This window comes from Boleophthalmus pectinirostris, unplaced genomic scaffold (assembly GCF_026225935.1).
Source record: "Boleophthalmus pectinirostris isolate CB_2022bp ecotype Guang Dong unplaced genomic scaffold, ASM2622593v1 HiC_scaffold_20, whole genome shotgun sequence".
Classification (NCBI taxonomy): domain Eukaryota; kingdom Metazoa; phylum Chordata; class Actinopteri; order Gobiiformes; family Gobiidae; genus Boleophthalmus; species Boleophthalmus pectinirostris.
Genome location: NW_026571153.1, coordinates 2,984,167 through 3,000,930, shown reverse-complemented (window position 1 = coordinate 3,000,930; position 16,764 = coordinate 2,984,167). Strand labels below are relative to the sequence as shown.

The 16,764-nt window shown below is 40.0% G+C and overlaps 1 protein-coding gene across 4 annotated transcripts in view; it reads left to right on the top strand.

Moving 5' to 3' along the window:
• dock11 (dedicator of cytokinesis 11) overlaps nucleotides 1-16,764 on the top strand; it is a 208,025-nt gene that overhangs the window by 178,995 nt on the left and 12,266 nt on the right. For all 4 annotated transcript variants that reach the window (XM_055156687.1, XM_055156686.1, XM_055156685.1 and 1 more), the window contains 4 exons: nucleotides 3,048-3,194; nucleotides 6,394-6,604; nucleotides 14,037-14,227; nucleotides 16,271-16,371. In XM_055156687.1, the coding sequence (XP_055012662.1) occupies nucleotides 3,048-3,194; nucleotides 6,394-6,604; nucleotides 14,037-14,227; nucleotides 16,271-16,371 (650 nt within the window). The remainder of the gene's footprint in view (nucleotides 1-3,047; nucleotides 3,195-6,393; nucleotides 6,605-14,036; nucleotides 14,228-16,270; nucleotides 16,372-16,764) is intronic.

Here is a 16,764-nt window from a genome sequence, read left to right as displayed (position 1 = left end):
AGAGGCACGATCGAGGGCCACAGACTGACGCTCAGTACAGGGAATAATTGAAATTTGTGCATGTTTAACACATTAGAACGAAGCATCAGACTTTCTTCATGCTAAAATCCTTAAAACCACAAACTAAATATTAAATATTTGCTTTATCAAGATAGATTTAAAAAAAAACTTGCAATCAAAAGTTTATTTTTCAGGGTAAGGTAATTTGGGCCAATTCACCTGGAAGTCAGAGGGCCAAGAAAAATTTGTCTGAGGGCCGCATTTGGCCCCCGAGCCATAGTTTGGACTTGCCTGAGTTAAAGAGTCAATGTGATGTAAAAAGGGTCCCAGGCAGCATGGAATAATTTAACTGAGCCTCTGAGTGAGAAGAACCTCAGTTTTTCAAGTTTAAGATTGTACAGCACTTCACAAACCCAGTGAAGACGAGTCGGGGGAAAAGGGGAAGTTTCCAATTAAGTAAAATCAGCCTTCGGGCCAGCGAGGTGGTAAATGCTACGGCCCGTTTCATCGCATTGGGCACATTTGAAACAGGGGAGGCACCAAAAATCGCAGAGATTGGGTTAGGAGCGCGCAGTCATTTATTTATGGAGTTAGAGGTTTAACCCTCTCCAGGCAGACGTTGCAGATTTGCAACAGCTAAATTCCAATTACCTACTTATTCCACATCCATAGTTTATGAGCTTTTTTTACTCAAGAGCCTTTTCTCCATCCATGCCGATAAACGTGGACGATGCAGACTGTGCAAGAATGACTCCACGCAAACAACCTGCCAGAAGTGCAAAATACTTTTTTCGTTTACAAAGGATAAAAAAGTCAGGATTGTATATTACTGCCCCATATTATAATTTTCCCCAAATATCAGATTTTTCCTGATACTAAAAATTAATTTGAGCCTGAGAGGTTTAAGAGCGCGTCTAATAGCCCGGAAAATACGGTACTTGGGTGGGAGACTAGTGGGAAAATCAGGAGCCAATTGTTGTTGTGTCCTTAGGCAAGACACTTCACCCACAGTGCCTAGTATGAAAGTGGTGTGTGTGTTTACCACCACCGGGTCTGGAGTGAATGAATAATGCTCTGTAAAGTGTCCAAAAAAGCGCTGTATAAACCTGATGCATTATTATTATTATTATTATTAAATGAAATATTCTCAAATAAGCAGCAAATGTATGAACTATTATAAAAAATAAATTCCTTGTAAACAGTAAACAAAACGTTTCAGAAAGTAAAGTTCAGCACGAACAGTTTCAACATGAACTTTTACTCAATCTTCAGATTTTTGGCCAGAAAAAACAACTTGTGTGGAGTGTCGTAGTGAGAGCAGATCTGCTGAAGTCACAACGTCCCCAGTGTTTGGAAAATACCACTGGGGCGATTCCGTGCCAACGAAAGGCGAGAATGAATCTAAATATAAAACCGCTGCAGGAAACACTGCCCCAAACACGGACAGATTTCCCCCGTGGATATTAAAGAGTCGAGCCTCTGTGTAGCTGCACGTCGTGGTGGAATGTAAACACACAAACTGCACAAACTCACTCGTGCGCCGTGGAAACAGGCCAATGTTCAGGAAGAAAATGATGAAGCACAGAGGCCACTGAAAACAATACAACTGGGCCCAGTCAAGCAGAAGTAAACAAGCAAGGCCAAAAGTACAAGTTAATTCATCTGATATAAAACTGTATTGAACAGATACATATGTACTCTAGTTTATGAAACTGTTGACCTTTTTTCTGTTCCATTTTTGGTTCTAAAGTTCCATATGTTTTAAACAGACCATGTATGAAACATGGAACAAAAATTATTTCCCAAATTTCAAAGACCCAAAAATCATGTAAATAAATGGATGTATTTCATCATATCTTGTGTTATTCCATCTTTGAACTGTTGATGAAGGATACAGGATTTAAAAAAAAAAATTATTTAAAATGATAAAAATGTTCTTGGAAGGACTGACATATTTTATAGAAATTGTTTCTTTCATTTTGAAGTAATATTAAAGTTTTCAGAAGAAAAAAGCGACAAATGATGTAAAATCCTGCACCTTCTACTTGTTTGTACAATTTTCCCTCTGTTACTTTTCCCTCCGTTACCATGACCTTTCTTAATTAAAAATCTCATGAGTCAAAAAATAAGAGCGGCAGCGGAAGGGGCGGCAGTAGCTCAGTTGGTGGAGCATTCGCCCACTGATCTGAAGGTTGGTGGTTCAAATCCAGCTCTCAACATAAACCATCACAGGTTGAGTGTTCAGATCCACTGACCCACAGGTTGGCTGGTCTGGTGTGATTCCAGCTCCCACAGATGAATGCTGCTGTTGTGTCCTTTGGCAAGACACCTTGCCCACAGTGTCTGTGTGCACTGGTGTGTGAGTGGTTCCTTGTTGTAAAGCGCTTTGAGCCTTGAAAGTGGAAAAGCACTCTAGAAAAAAAAAAAGTAAGAGGTTTTTCAACCCTAATCTTGTACCATATGGTAGAAAACTATATGAAGCAAATATTCAAACCAGTTTGTTAAGGATTTGTAAGTGAGAACCAAGAGTTTTCACTGTTTGGATTTATTGCCCAAAAAGTGCTGCATATTTCATTCCCTCCATTACCGACATGAGTTTTTAAATTTTTTGTCAACAACTTGAAAGAATATCACAGGTTTAACTTGACCCTGTTGGAGTGTAACTCTTTCCTACATTCTGATACTTTACTTATTTCAATAGTTCCTCTAGTTTCTGAATAAGAGACATTTGAATGTCAAAAATCTGACCCTGTTTCCCTCCGTTACCACTTGACCGAACCCAACACCAACTTGATTTCAGATCTTATTCTACTTCCATGGCCAAAACTCTGCTAATGTACACAGAGATTATTAGTTGACAAATAAAAATATAAGAAAACAGGTTTATTATGTTGAAATCCTGTGTGTATAAATTGTGCAAAACTGTTTTTCTTTATAAATTCCTTCTTGGTCGGTGTAAAACTATATTATATTTACAACACATGTTATTCCATCAGTAAAAGTAAAAAGAGAATCTTACTCTAGTGTCATTTTTCTTTTTGTCACAGGGTTTTTTCGAGGAGGAGGACGGTAAAGAATACATTTACAAAGAGCCAAAGCTGACGGGTTTGTCCGAGATCTCCCAGAGGCTCCTGACGCTCTACGGAGAAAAGTTTGGGCCTGAAAACGTCAAGATCATTCAGGACTCGAATAAGGTACGAAAATCAAACAACAAAACAGCCGGAGTTTAGAGACATTTAATACATTTTAGTCAAGAGGATAGTAATAAAGCAAAATACAATAAAAATAACATTCAAAAGGAGCATAAAAACAAGAAATGATCTAAAAAATTAAATAAATTAGAATAAATAAACTGATAAAATAGAATACAAATAAATAAAGAATAAATCAAAGGAAGGCCACTCGATAAAAATGTTTTTTAGCTCAGACAACACGATTTTGAGACAATCAAAGCCACGTTTTTTACTCCTAAATTGCAAAAAAAACTGCTCCTAAAGCCAAATTTTAAGGGTGAAGTTTAGTTCCACGTCGACTCTGCCGCCGTCGCCTTTTTCGTCGTCGTTTTTAAATGATTGGTTCTGTGTCGAGGTCAATGCTCAGCAAAATAATTCACCGCCACAAAGCGAGGAGACGAGGATTTAAATCTAGTGTTCGTGTAAAGTTTAACATGAACCATCTCCAACGCCAGGACTAAACCGGGACCAAATCGGGACTAAACTGGGACTAAACCGAGAGTAAAGTGGGACTAAACTAGGACTAATCCTGGACTAAACCTGGAACTATACTGGAAGTAAACTGGGACTAAACAGAGAGTAAACTGGGACTAAAGTCGGACTAAACTGAGAGTAAACCAGGACTAAACTGGGACTAAACTGGGCCCAAACTGGGAGTAAAACTGTAAACTGGGACCAAATCGGGAGTAAACTGGGACTAAACTAGGAGTGAACCGGGACTAAAACAGGACTAAACTAGGACTAAACTAGGAGAAAACTGGGACTAAATAAACCGAGAGTAAACTGGGATCAAACCGGGACTAAACTGAGAGTAAACTGAGACTAAAGCAGAAATAAACCAGGACTAAACCAGAAATAAACCAGGACTAAATCAGGACTAAACCAGAAATAAACCGAGACTAAACCAGGACTAAACTGGGACTAAAACAGTAAAGCGGGACTAAAACAGGACTAAAATCAGGTCTAAACCAGGTCTAAACCAGGACTAAACCAGGAATAAACCAGGACTAAACCAGGTCTAAACCAGGACTAAACCAGGACTAAACTGGGGTAATGTGTTGATTTGTGTTGAAACCAGAGAAACAAGATCAAGATCACGATGTAATGAGGAAGAGTTCAATAAAATAAAAACTATGTCGGAATGTTTTCTAATAATAATAACAAAAACATACCACACTAAAATAAAAACATGTCACGTCCTCCTGTGACCTCGGCGATTCTCTTCAGACGTCGGCTCAGAGTTCATCTTTGCACCGACTTTTATTCTCTTTAATCACACAAATACGTTTTAATTTTATTTTGAACACAGTTTCAGTGATTTTTAGTTTATTCTCGGTCACTTTCTGTCTGTTTCCTCAAACCAGCGACGGGATTTAATTACATTTACAATTGAACAGGAAACAAAACAGACAAAGAAAGACAAATAAAAACATGAATCACAAAAGAAAACGTTAAAAGAAAAGAGAGAAATTTAATAAAAGCCTTTCAGTCGTACAGAACTTTACTGTGTTTTAACTGCGTAGAAATGAAATACTGGTTTAAACCTGGTTTAGACCTGGTTTAGACCTGTTTTAGACCTGGTTTAGACCTGTTTTAGACCTGGTTTAGTCCCTGACTGGTCTTAGTCTTGACTCTGGGCACCAGCAGGAGATCAGTCCCTAAACCAGGTCTAAACTGGGACTAAACCAGGAATAAACTGAGACTTAACAAGGCCTAAACCAGGACTAAACCAGGTCTAATCCAGGAGTAAACTGAGTCTAAACCAGGAGTAAACCGGGACGAGGACTAAACCAGAACTAAACTAGGACAAACTAGAACTAAACTAAAACTGGGACTAAACCGGACTAAACAGGACTAAACCAGGAATATACAGGAGACTAAACTAGGACTAAACCAGGAGAAAAAGTCAGGACTAAACCAGGATAAACCAGGAGTAAAAACTAAACCAGGTAAAAGGTAAACAGGAAACAGACTAAAAGGACTAAACCAGGACTAGGACAGGAAACTCAGGACTTACTAAACCAGGACTAAACTAACAAGATAGATCACTGTAAGAGAGAAATTTAATAAAGCCTTTCAGTCGTACAGAACTTTACTGTGTTTTAACTGCGTAGAAATGAAATACTGGTTTAGTCCTGGTTTAGTCCCGGTTTAGTCCTGGTTTAGTCTTGACTCTGGGCACCAGCAGGAGATCGGTCTAAACCGGGACTAAACCAGGTCTAAACGGACTAAACCAGGTCTAAACCAGGAGTAAACCAGGACTAAACCAGGATCAAACTAGGACTAAACTAGGACTAATCTGGGACTAAACTAGGACTAAACTGGGACTAAACCAGGAGTAAACCAGGACTAAACCAGGACTAAAGCAGGACTAAACCAGGACTAAACTGGGAGTAAACCTGGACTAAACCAGGACTAAACTAGGACTAAACTGGGACTAAAACGGGACTAAACCAGGACTAAACTAGGACTAAACCAGGAATAAACCGGGACTAAACCGAGACTAAACCAGGACTAAAGCAGAACTAAACCAGGACTAAACTAGGAGTAAACCTGGACTAAACTGGGACTAAACCGAGACTAAACCAGGACTAAACCAGGAGTGAACTAGGACTAAACCAGGACTAAACTGGGACTAATCAAGGACTAAACCAGGACTAAATTGGGACTAAACGAGGAATAAACCAGGACTAAAACAGGCCTAAACTGGGACCAAACCAGGAGTAAACTGGGTCTAAAACAGTAAACTGGGAGTAAACTGGGATTAAACCGGGTCTAAACCAGGACTAAACCTGGACTAAACCAGGACTAAAAAGGGACAAATATGGGACTAAACCAGGAGTAAAGAAGGAGGCCGATCTCTGAGTCATCAGAGTCCAAAACAGTTCTCATGGCACTAACATTTTATTCATTTTTATTGGGCTAAAATTTGGATTAAACTTGGAAAAGAAAATCTAGATGATTTGGAAAAGAAAATCCACATGAAAACTTTTGTATTTGTTCTCAAATCACTTTCCTTCATGTTTTTTTAAGTAGAGCTTTACTTGTTTACAAAATGATCTCATATAATCCACTTTAAATCCAGTCTTAATCTTTAACAAAATCCACAAACTTAAACGACGAAACACTGATTTATCTCTTTTTTTTTCTTCTCCCTCAGGTCAACCCCAAAGACCTGGACCCGAAGTTCGCGTACGTGCAGGTGACGTTCGTGAAGCCGTACTTCGAGGAGAAGGAGGCTCCGGAGAAGAAGACGGACTTTGAAAAATGTCACAATATAAACCGTTTTGTGTTCGAGTCGCCGTACACGCTGTCGGGGAAGAAGCACGGAGGAGTGGAGGAGCAGTGCAAGAAGAGGATCATACTCACAAGTACGGACACTTACTTACTTAGTTAGTCTGGGAGGTGGGTAGGTAGTTAGGTAGTTAGTTAGTTTGTCTGTTAGTTACGTAGTTAGTTAGGTAGGTAGGAAGTTAGTTATGTAGTTTGTTAGGTTAGTTAGTTAGTTAGTTAGTTAGTTAGTTAGGTAGTTAGTTAGTTAGTTAGTTAGTTAGTTAGTTAGTTAGTTAGTTAGTTAGTTAGTTAGTTAGTTAGTTAGTTAGTTAGTTAGTTAGTTAGTTAGTTAGTTAGTTAGTTAGTTAGTTAGTTAGTTAGTTTTTTAGTTAGTTAGTTAGTTAGTTAGTAGTTAGTTAGTTAGTTAGTTAGTTAGTTAGTTAGTTAGTTAGTTAGTTTTAGTTAGTTTGTTAGTTAGTTAGTTGTTAGTTAGTTAGTTAGTTAGTTAGTTTAGTTAGGTTAGTTAGTTTAGTTAGTTTGTTAGTTAGTTAGTTAGTAGTTAGTTTGTTAGTTTAGTTAGTTAGTTAGTTAGTTAGTTAGTTAGTTAGTTAGTTAGTTAGTTTGTTAGGTAGTTAGTTTGATAGTTAGTTTGTTAGTTAGTTAGTTAGTTAGTTAGTTAGTTAGTTATGTAGTTAGTTAGTTAGTTTAGTTAGTTATAGTTAGTTTGTTAGGTTAGTTAGTTTAGTTAGTTAGTTAGTTTAGTTAGTTTGTTAGTTGTAGTTAGTTTGATAGTTAGTTAGTTAGTTAGTTAGTTAGTTAGTTAGTAGTTATAGTTAGTTTGTTAGTAGTTAGTTAGTTATAGTTAGTTTTAGTTAGGTAGTTGTTATGTTAGTTTAGTTAGTAGTTAGTTAGTTAGTTAGTTAGTTAGTTAGTTAGTTATGTAGTTAGTTAGGTAGTTAGTTAGTTAGTTTTTTTGTTTGTTAGTTAGTTTGTTATGCAGTTAGTTGACCGGACCCATTAATACTGTAGCTTGTAGACACTAAACAAAACTAAACATTACAGAATGGGTCATAAAAATAATCCAATAACAATAATAAATATAGCCGCAAGCGGCGATGATCGGCCCTCGCTCGAGCGAGGGCTACGCTCGAGCCCACGCCACACCGCATCCCGGCCACGCAGAGCCCTGCACATGCCGTGCCCCACGAATGCACCTTACCCCTTGATCTAACTCGTAAATTCACACTAACCCCTTTACACGAACCCCAAACCCTACCTGAACTCCTACCTGTAGCCCTAACCCTAGGCCTAAAATTAATCCTAGCCCTAACCCAAACCCAAAACCGAACCCTAGCCCTAACCTGAATTCCAAACCCTAGCCTTACCCCGAACCTAACCCTGACCCCTAATCTTAACCGAACCCTATCCCTTTTTCCTCAATTTCTGTATGTGTTGAGATTTTTTTAAATCCAAGATGGCGGACTTCTGTTTTGGCAGGGGGGCGTGGTCACAATATACTTTTTTGTTCCTATTCCCATGACGCATCTGTGCACCAAATTTGGTTTGAGTACATCAAAGTTTTCGTTGTGACGTCCCATTAGCGAGGACTGAGTTTTGACCTGTTCCCATGGCAACACGATGGGAGATGGAGTGTAGGCGTCATTGACTTTTTTCATCAAGACCATGTCACGAACGTCTGTACTAAATTTTGTATGTCTACAAAAAAGTTAAACTTTATTGTTCCATACAATCTCCCTAGGGGGCGCTATTGCACCCATTTCAGATTTTCTTATATGAATCTATTCAGGGTCGGGGTGTCAACCAACGATTAAAGTTTGAGTTAAATCAGCCACAGTTTGTGCGAATTATCACTTGTCGAAGTTTGATGGCGAGCCGCAAAAACGAACGCGAAATTTGCACCGTTGCCATGACAACACCGTTTGACCTTTTAAAAAGCTTTTAACAACTTTTAATGTCGCACTTGTCTAGATGATACAGAATGATTCTGGTGAGTCTGGGTCAAACGCCCGAGGACGAGTTCGTTCAAATGCGAGGACAGGACATTGCGACCTCGGCGCCGAGTCGCACAATCAGTTCAATATGGCCGAGCGTTGCGCTCGTCATTGACCTCTTCAATTACTCACATACCCAATGCACGTTTTTGGCGTTTACGAGAGTTAACGATTACAGTTGGCACTGGGCAATGTCAGTCTGTATTATTGGAGGCCATGAGTGTCACTATCGAGTGGCACTGAGTGTTTGATAAGGGGAGAGAGCTTCGCGCTCTGTTTTCGCGGGTGCACTTGACATTCGCGTGCATGAGGTCAAGTGCGCCCTACGTTTTGAGTGAACAATAACAATTAGGCCGTTGTGGCGGCCCACTGACATGTGAGTGTGAGTGTGTGTTGCATGCCTTCCCGCGTCACACTGCTGAACAATAACAATAGGCCCTACGCCCCCATGGCGCTCGGGCCTAATAATAATAATAATCATTTTCATATTTGGGTTTGGTTGCACTGTTCTTACAATTGTTTTCCAAAACCAGTTCTAAGCAGAGCACAACAGCAAAGTCCAATTATGGAAGTAACATTGTGTCCTGAACATTAGACGATGTCAGTGAGGTTCAAATGATCCTTCATCCTTAAGGAATGTTTATCTGTCTGAGGTCTAAATGTGTTTCACTTCATTTGTGTGTTTATTTTGGGCAGTAAACAATTTACGTTCTTCTCCACCGGAACAGAGTGTTGTCCGTATGACATTAACGCGATCGCAACGGAAATAACAACAACACAAAATTGGCCCAAAAATGATTTAATCCCGCCGCCTCTTCTACTTTAAAATAATGAGCTTTCTTTTACATTTTTCAGGCATTTTATTCGATTTTTTAAAATTTGTTTTTATTTGGAGTTTGTGCCAAGAGAGAAACAATAATCATAAATCTCCATATCTCACGCACCATTGTATTCTGTGTGAAACTCTGGATCGGTTCCCTCCTGATGCGAGAATGCGCTTTCACTGGTTTCAGTTCATCTTTAAATGCATTTTTCTTTTCTGTCCATCTTACCTTCAGCGATACTTTGTTCCATTTTCATCGCAGTACTCTCTCAGACAGTTAGACCGTCCTTCCTTTGTAAAACCCGGGACCTCCAAAGTCATCGGACGAAGAGCGTTCAGAGTCAAAGCGCCATCAGACTGGAACGATTTGCCAAACTCTCTGTGCTCCACATCATCACTCCATATTTTTAAGAAAGACTTAGGCTGTGTTCAGACTGCAGCCTGAAGTGACCCAAATCCGATTTTTTGGCTTCTATGTTCCTGTATCTGATCTTTTAATGATGGTCTGAACCACACAGATCCGATTTTTTCAAATGTGACCCAGGACACTTGGATCTGTGCTCCTGAAACTGATACATATCTGATCTTTAACATGTGACTTCAGTGTGAACGGCCAAAGTGCATTCATCCACCTACACGTTATCAACAAGACACAAACGTCACTATTCTGCGCTGAAGTCGGCGAAAATTGTTAATGAACTCTGTGTCACTGAAGTGAAGCACATCACCACTCACCACTCTTGGCTCCGTCTCCACATCCACACAAACGTTCTGTCCCACAAAACACCACGACCAAAAACCTCGTCCTTCTCCTTCTCAACCTCCTCCTTAAAACAAGTAAGTTGTTCATGTTCTGGCTCCGGTACGAGAGGAACTTTAAAATCTCCAGGTGCTCGATGCTGCGTCCATGTTTGGACAACTTCTGTAAACACAGAGACGCTCGCTGCGGTTGACGTCGTCGTGTCTCCAGTGTCACATGTGGGACACTTTTGGGCCGTTTAATGTTCACACTGGAGTCACAGACAAAATGTGTCATGAATAAATTGTAATCTATTTATTTAAGATTGTGTTTTTAACATATTTAAGATTTATTTATTGTGATTTTAGACAAGTGTGTTGGATGATTTTAATTGGTTGTTTATGGAACAAACCATTCTGCACTGGAGCACTGTAACACTTTATTGTAACATTTTATCGTGTTTTTTATGTGTGTTTTGTGGATGAATGAAATGTGAAATGTGGAACCTGTCTCTTAAACAGTGTTGGGAGTAATGTATTATAAAAGTAATGTATTACAGTAATGCGTTGATTTTTGCTGTAACGCAGTAATGTAAGGCATTACAGGGGGAAAATTGTAATATTTTACTCGGTACAAATGTGAGTAACGTGCGTTACAATGCTTTTTTAACCTGGATTGAAGTGGTGGGTTTTTCTTCATAGAAATTCGCTAAAATCACCGTGAAATCAGCAGCGGTGAAACGCCGGAGACGCGGCCGGATAAACCTTCAGTTAACCACGGGCGAAAGGACCGACCCAGAACTCTACGCTGTTTAGACCTGGTTTAGACCTGGGTCACTTCTGGTTTAGACCTGGGTCACTTCTGGTTTAAACCTGGTTTAGACCTGGGTCACTTCTGGTTTAAACCTGGTTTAGACCTGGTTTAGACCTGGGTCACTTCTGGTTTAAACCTGGTTTAGACCTGGTTTAGACCTGGTTTAGACCTGGGTCACTTCTGGTTTAAACCTGGTTTAGACCTGGGTCACTTCTGGTTTAAACCTGGTTTAGACCTGGTTTAGACCTGGGTCACTTCTGGTTTAGACCTGGGTCACTTCTGGTTTAGACCTGGCTTACAGTCGTCCCTCGCTCTAACGCGATTCACTTTTCGCGGTCTCGCTGTTTCGCTGATTTTTAGAATTTTTTTTTTGTGCAATTTTGCATGCCTTTTGTTTTTAGTGTATGAACACGTGTTGTGTTCCTCCCACTGTGTCCTGATCGGCTGAGGGACTCCTGTCTCCTGAACAGTACAGAATATGTTCAGCTGCCAAATTTAAATACATGTTCAATCTGTATCAGTGTGATTCTGAAGTGCTGTATGTCTGCAAGTTTTGTCTCCGACAAAATCCACAACGTCGATGAAACGTTCTGCACCGACAAAGTCTCCTGCGCTCACACCCAAAAGACAGAGGACGATGCAAACCATCGCACAAAAAGTTGGACTTCTGGACACGTTGAAGGAAGGTAGAAGTTACGCGCTGTAACAGAGTCTTGCACCGGGTGTTGTACCCGCAAATAGTTGCTGAAATCAGGACCGTGAGCCCGAGCAGCAGGGTCCATAAAGAGCGATCGGGCGACAGCCGCTCTTACCTCCGTGAGGTACAGAGCCGCTCCTTTCTCCTGCGTCACCTTCGAGCCCGTCCCCACAGTGAGTCCTGTTTTAGTCCTAGTTCACTTCTGGTTTAGTCCTCCTCTTCAGTCCTGGAATCAGTCTGAGGTTAGTCCTGTTATAGTCCTGGTTTAGTCCTGGTTCAGCTCTGGTTTAGTCCTGGTTTAGACCTTGTTTAGTCCTGGTTCAGTCCATATACGGCTCAAAAGTTCAGCTTTTTCGCAGTTATTTTGGTGAGAGTAACTTAAAGTAATGCAATAGTAATGTAATGCCTTACATTTTAAATGCAGTAATATTGTAATGTAACGAATTACTTTGAAATGACAGTAATAAGTAATAAATAACACATTACAGTTTTAAAGTAACTTGCCCAACAGTGCTCTTAAATCTGCAAAGCAAATTTACCTACGGGTACGAATAAAGCAACCTAACCTAACCTAACCAGACAAGTCACATTTAACTGGAAATGTGAACGACCTCGAAAAAACATCGGATTTCACAAAAAAATCGGAATTGAGCGTTAAGCCCTGCAGCCTGAACGCAGCCTGAGAGACCAAGAAGTGTAACCAAGAGTGATTCACCAACACGACCTTTAAGTGACTCTTTACACACAAACCCTTTCACAATCCTGTTTTCTATTAATAACTGCACACTCCCCAAGTCTGTGTGCAGGTTCGATTGCACATTCCCCTGATCTTTGTGCAGTTTTGTTGCAACCCAGCTCTGCGAAGGACAAGGGGAAGTGACAAAAGAACCAACACGGAGAACGGAATAAATTAAATAATGTTTAATAAGGTTTAATTAACAGGGATGTAAAAGATAAATTCACAAAACGGACTAAAGTCTACAGAAAATAACCTAAACTAAGAAACAAAACAGGATTAACAAAAAAAAACGAGATTTGCGCCAAAAAACGAGCGATTAAACTAAAACACAAGTGTCCCAAAAGTTAAACCCCAAATAGAATCGAGTGACAAAGTAAAAAAGGCACAAAACAGAAATAAACTACTGTATTTTCTGGGCTATAGGTGGCGCTCTTAAGCCTCTAACTCCATCAAAAAACAGTGGTTTAGTCCTGTTTTAGACCCGGTTTAGTCCTGGTTTAGTCCTGGTTTAGTTTTGTTTTAGTCCTGGTTTAGTCCTAGTTTAGTCCTGTTTTAGTCTTGTTTTACTCCTGGTTTAGTCTTGTTTTAGTCCTAGTTTAGTCCTGTTGTAGTCCTGTTTTAGTCCTAGTTTTAGTCTTGTTTTAGTCCTAGTTTAGTCCTGTTTTAGTCCTGGTTTAGTCCTGTTTTAGTCCTAGTTTAGTCCTGTTTTAGTCTTGTTTTACTCCTGGTTTAGTCTTGTTTTAGTCTTGTTTTAGTCCTGGTTTAGTCTTGTTTCAGTCCTATTTTTAGTCCTGTTTTAGTCCTGGTTCAGTCCAGTTTTAGTCCTCTTTTAGTCCTGGTTCAGTCCTGTTTTAGTCCTGGTTTAGTCCTCTTTTAGTCCTCTGGTTTGGTCCAGTTTTGGTCCGGTTTTAGTTCTGGTACAGTCCTGTTTTAGTCCTGGTTCAGTCCTGGTACAGTCCTGGTACAGTCCTGGTACAGTCCTGGTTTAGTCCTGGTTTAGTCCTGGTTTAGTCCTGGTTTAGTCCTGGTTTAGTCCTCTGGTTTTAGTCCTGGTTTAGTCCTGGTTTAGTCCTGGTTCAGTCCTGGTTCAGTCCTGGTTTCCTGGTTTAGTCCTGGTTTAGTCCTGTTTTAGTCCTGTTTTAGTCCTGTTTTAGTCCTGTTTTAGTCCTGTTTTAGTCCTCTGGTTTAGTCCGGTTTTGGGTCTCTGGTTCAGTCCTGGTTCAGTCCTGGTTCAGTCCTGGTTTCAGTCCTGGTTCAGTCCTGTTTCAGTCTCTGGTTTAGTCCTGGTTTAGTCCTCTGGTTTAGTCCTCTGGTTTTAGTCCTCTGGTTTAGTCCTCTGGTTTAGTCCTCTGGTTTAGTCCGGTTTTGGTCTTGGTTCAGTCCTGGTTCGGTCCTGGTTTTCGGTCCTGTTTCGGTCCTGTTTCAGTCCTGTTTCAGTCTTGGTTCAGTCTGGTTTAGTCCTCTTTTAGTCCTGGTTCAGTCCTGTTTTAGTCCTGTTTTAGTCTTGTTTTAGTCCTGTTTTAGTTCCTTTTTAGTCCTGTTTTGGTCCTGTTTCGGTCCTGGTTTAGTCCTGGTTCAGTCTTGTTTTAGTCCTGTTTTAGTTCCTTTTTAGTCCTGTTTTGGTCCTGTTTCGGTCCTGGTTCAGTCCTGGTTCAGTCATAACATCAAATCTCATCTATCTTCTTTCTTTCTGTGTTTTTTCCCCAGCGGCGAGCACTTTCCCGTACGTGAAGAAGCGCGTGGAGGTGGTGGGCGAGAAGCAGGTGGACCTCAAACCCGTGGACGTGGCCATCGACGAGATGAAGGCTCGAACCGCCGAACTCACCAAACTCTGCTCCAGCCAGGAGGTCGACATGATCCAGCTCCAGCTCAAACTGCAGGGCTGCGTCTCCGTCCAGGTAACTTCCTCCAAACTCACTGCACAGAAGGCGACTTTTAAAATGTAATCCCCTACAGATTACAGATTACATCCCCCACAATGTAGTTTGTAACTGTAACGTCGGTTGACCGTGAGCGGCTTGGGGTTCAGTGAGCAAGGTAAAAAAACAAATCCAGACACAGACCGGTACTTGTGGTCCACAGTTTACTTTTGTTTTTTCAATGATTACAAAAGTGCAAGTGCAAAAAAGTGCAGGGTGCAAAAAACGGAGGCAGGCAGCAGTTTCCTCTCCAGCAGCAGAACGCAGACTGATGTTTGAAGGCGCCTTTTATGCCGGTCCTACTGATTGGATAAAACCACTATGCTAAAACAGGGATGGTTAAAATTATCATTAGCGTAAAACTAAAACCTAAACCTCCATAAAACAACCCAAAACCCAGATAACTATTAAAACCACCAACTATATACATAAAACCCTAAAACCATTACACCAATTAAATGTTAAAACCCATAAACCAATAAAACACCAAACCTAAAACCCCCGTACAAAATGTTACACGTGGTCCAGCCCGGAACCATAAAAGAGGGAGCTCGTTTCCCAGGGGGACTCTTTTCACACCTGGACAGAAGATAAAAAGGGGAGGTAAGTAAAAGCAGATCCACCGTTCATTAAAACACATAAAAATGCACTAAACACATCAACACTTAAAAACATTCTAAAACAGATATTGCACCATATTTATTGCACAAAGTCAATTTAAAATGTAATTTGTTATTGTCTCCCTTTTCCTCCAGGGACAAAACAACTTCCAATTAAAGTGCCACTGTGCCTCAGGAATAAAAAATGGTTAAAGGAAAGACAATAAATATTTTTTAAAAACCAATTGTGTGCAATTTATTTTGTGATGTGCAAATATGTTAAAAGTGCTGTGTGCAAGGAAAGTGCAGTGTTTTAAAGTGAAGGGTGAAGGTGCTAAGTGTGGTTCTGGGGTAACAAACCAGCCTGTTTGTTACAGTAACATAATCCATTAAAGTACTTAAAGTGAGTAACGTAATCTGAATACTTTGGATTACTTGATATTGTCGTGCTTTTTTAAAACGACACGAATGCACCAACCACATCCTGAAAATTAATGTTTGTTCTCTTCAAATTGTTTGTTGAGCCCAAGTCTCCATGAACAGACTTTTTTTTTTACTGTAGAAAAGCAAAGGAGAAGCAAAGACGAGGATCTGAACATGAGATGTTTTGTTTTATCTGATAAAAGAAAATAAGAAGCCCAGACTTTACTTAAACATATTAAAAATATTATTGATAGAGAAATTGATTTTTTATATGAGACACTGCTGCCTGAAATAATGTTCACCTACTGTTAGGTTTAGTCCTGGTTTAGTCCTGGTTTAGACCTGGTTTAGTCCTAGTTTAGTCCTGCTTTTAGACTTGGTTTAGACCTGGTTTAATCCTGGTTTAGTCCTGCTTTTAGACCTGGTTTAGACCTGGTTTAGTCCTGGTTTAGTCCTGGATTAGTCCTGGGTTAGACCTGGTTTAGACCTGGTTTAGTCCTAGTTTAGTCCTGGATTAGTCCTAGTTTAGCCTTTTAGACCTGGTTTAGACCTGGTTTAGTCCTGGTTTAGTCCTAGTTTAGTCCTGGTTTAGACCTGGTTTAGACCTGGTTTAGTCCTAGTTTAGTCCTGCTTTTAGACTTGGTTTAGACCTGGTTTAGTCCTGGATTAGTCCTAGTTTAGTCCTGGTTTAGACCTGGTTTAGACCTGGTTTAGTCCTAGTTTAGTCCTGCTTTTAGACTTGGTTTAGACCTGGTTTTAGTCCTGGTTTAGACCTGGTTTAGCCCAAAATGTGAAAACAGGAAAATCCCGCCGTGTAATCCATTTATTCCAACAAAGTAACTGTAATCCAATTACCACTCACTGAAACAGTAACTGTAACTGAATACAGTTACTCATCATTTATACTCTGATTACATAACTCCGGTACATGTAATCTGTTACTCCCCAACACTACGTACAGTGTAAAATTGCTCTAAATCACTTTTAATGCTCTGTCCAGGTGAACGCAGGTCCCATGGCGTACGCTCGAGTCTTCCTGGACGACACGAAGTCAGGTCACTCCGGGAACAAGAAGGTCAAAGAGCTCAAGGATATTTTCAGGTAATTCCTCTTATTCTTTTTTGCTTTCGTTTTCGTTTGTGTAAATTAAAGACACTGTACCTGATTTTTGCTGCCTTAAAACAAAACTACCGTATTTTTTGGACTATAAGACGCACTGGATTATAAGGCGTATTAAGCGAAACAAAACAGTCCAACTTTATTCAACTCATAAAAACATTGTTCAGTTGTAACTAAAACACAACGGACTCCAGGCATTCCAAAGAAGGAAAAAAAAAGTAAAAAATCGCACGAGGAAAAATATAGTTAAAAGGCCTTTATTTAAATGGCCAAAGCCGAAATGTTTCGACCTTAAAGGTTGTATGGAGGATTTTTTTTTTGTTACAAATTGTCAATGAAAGTTTAAAATATCATTACAGAGATGCAGCAGCCTTG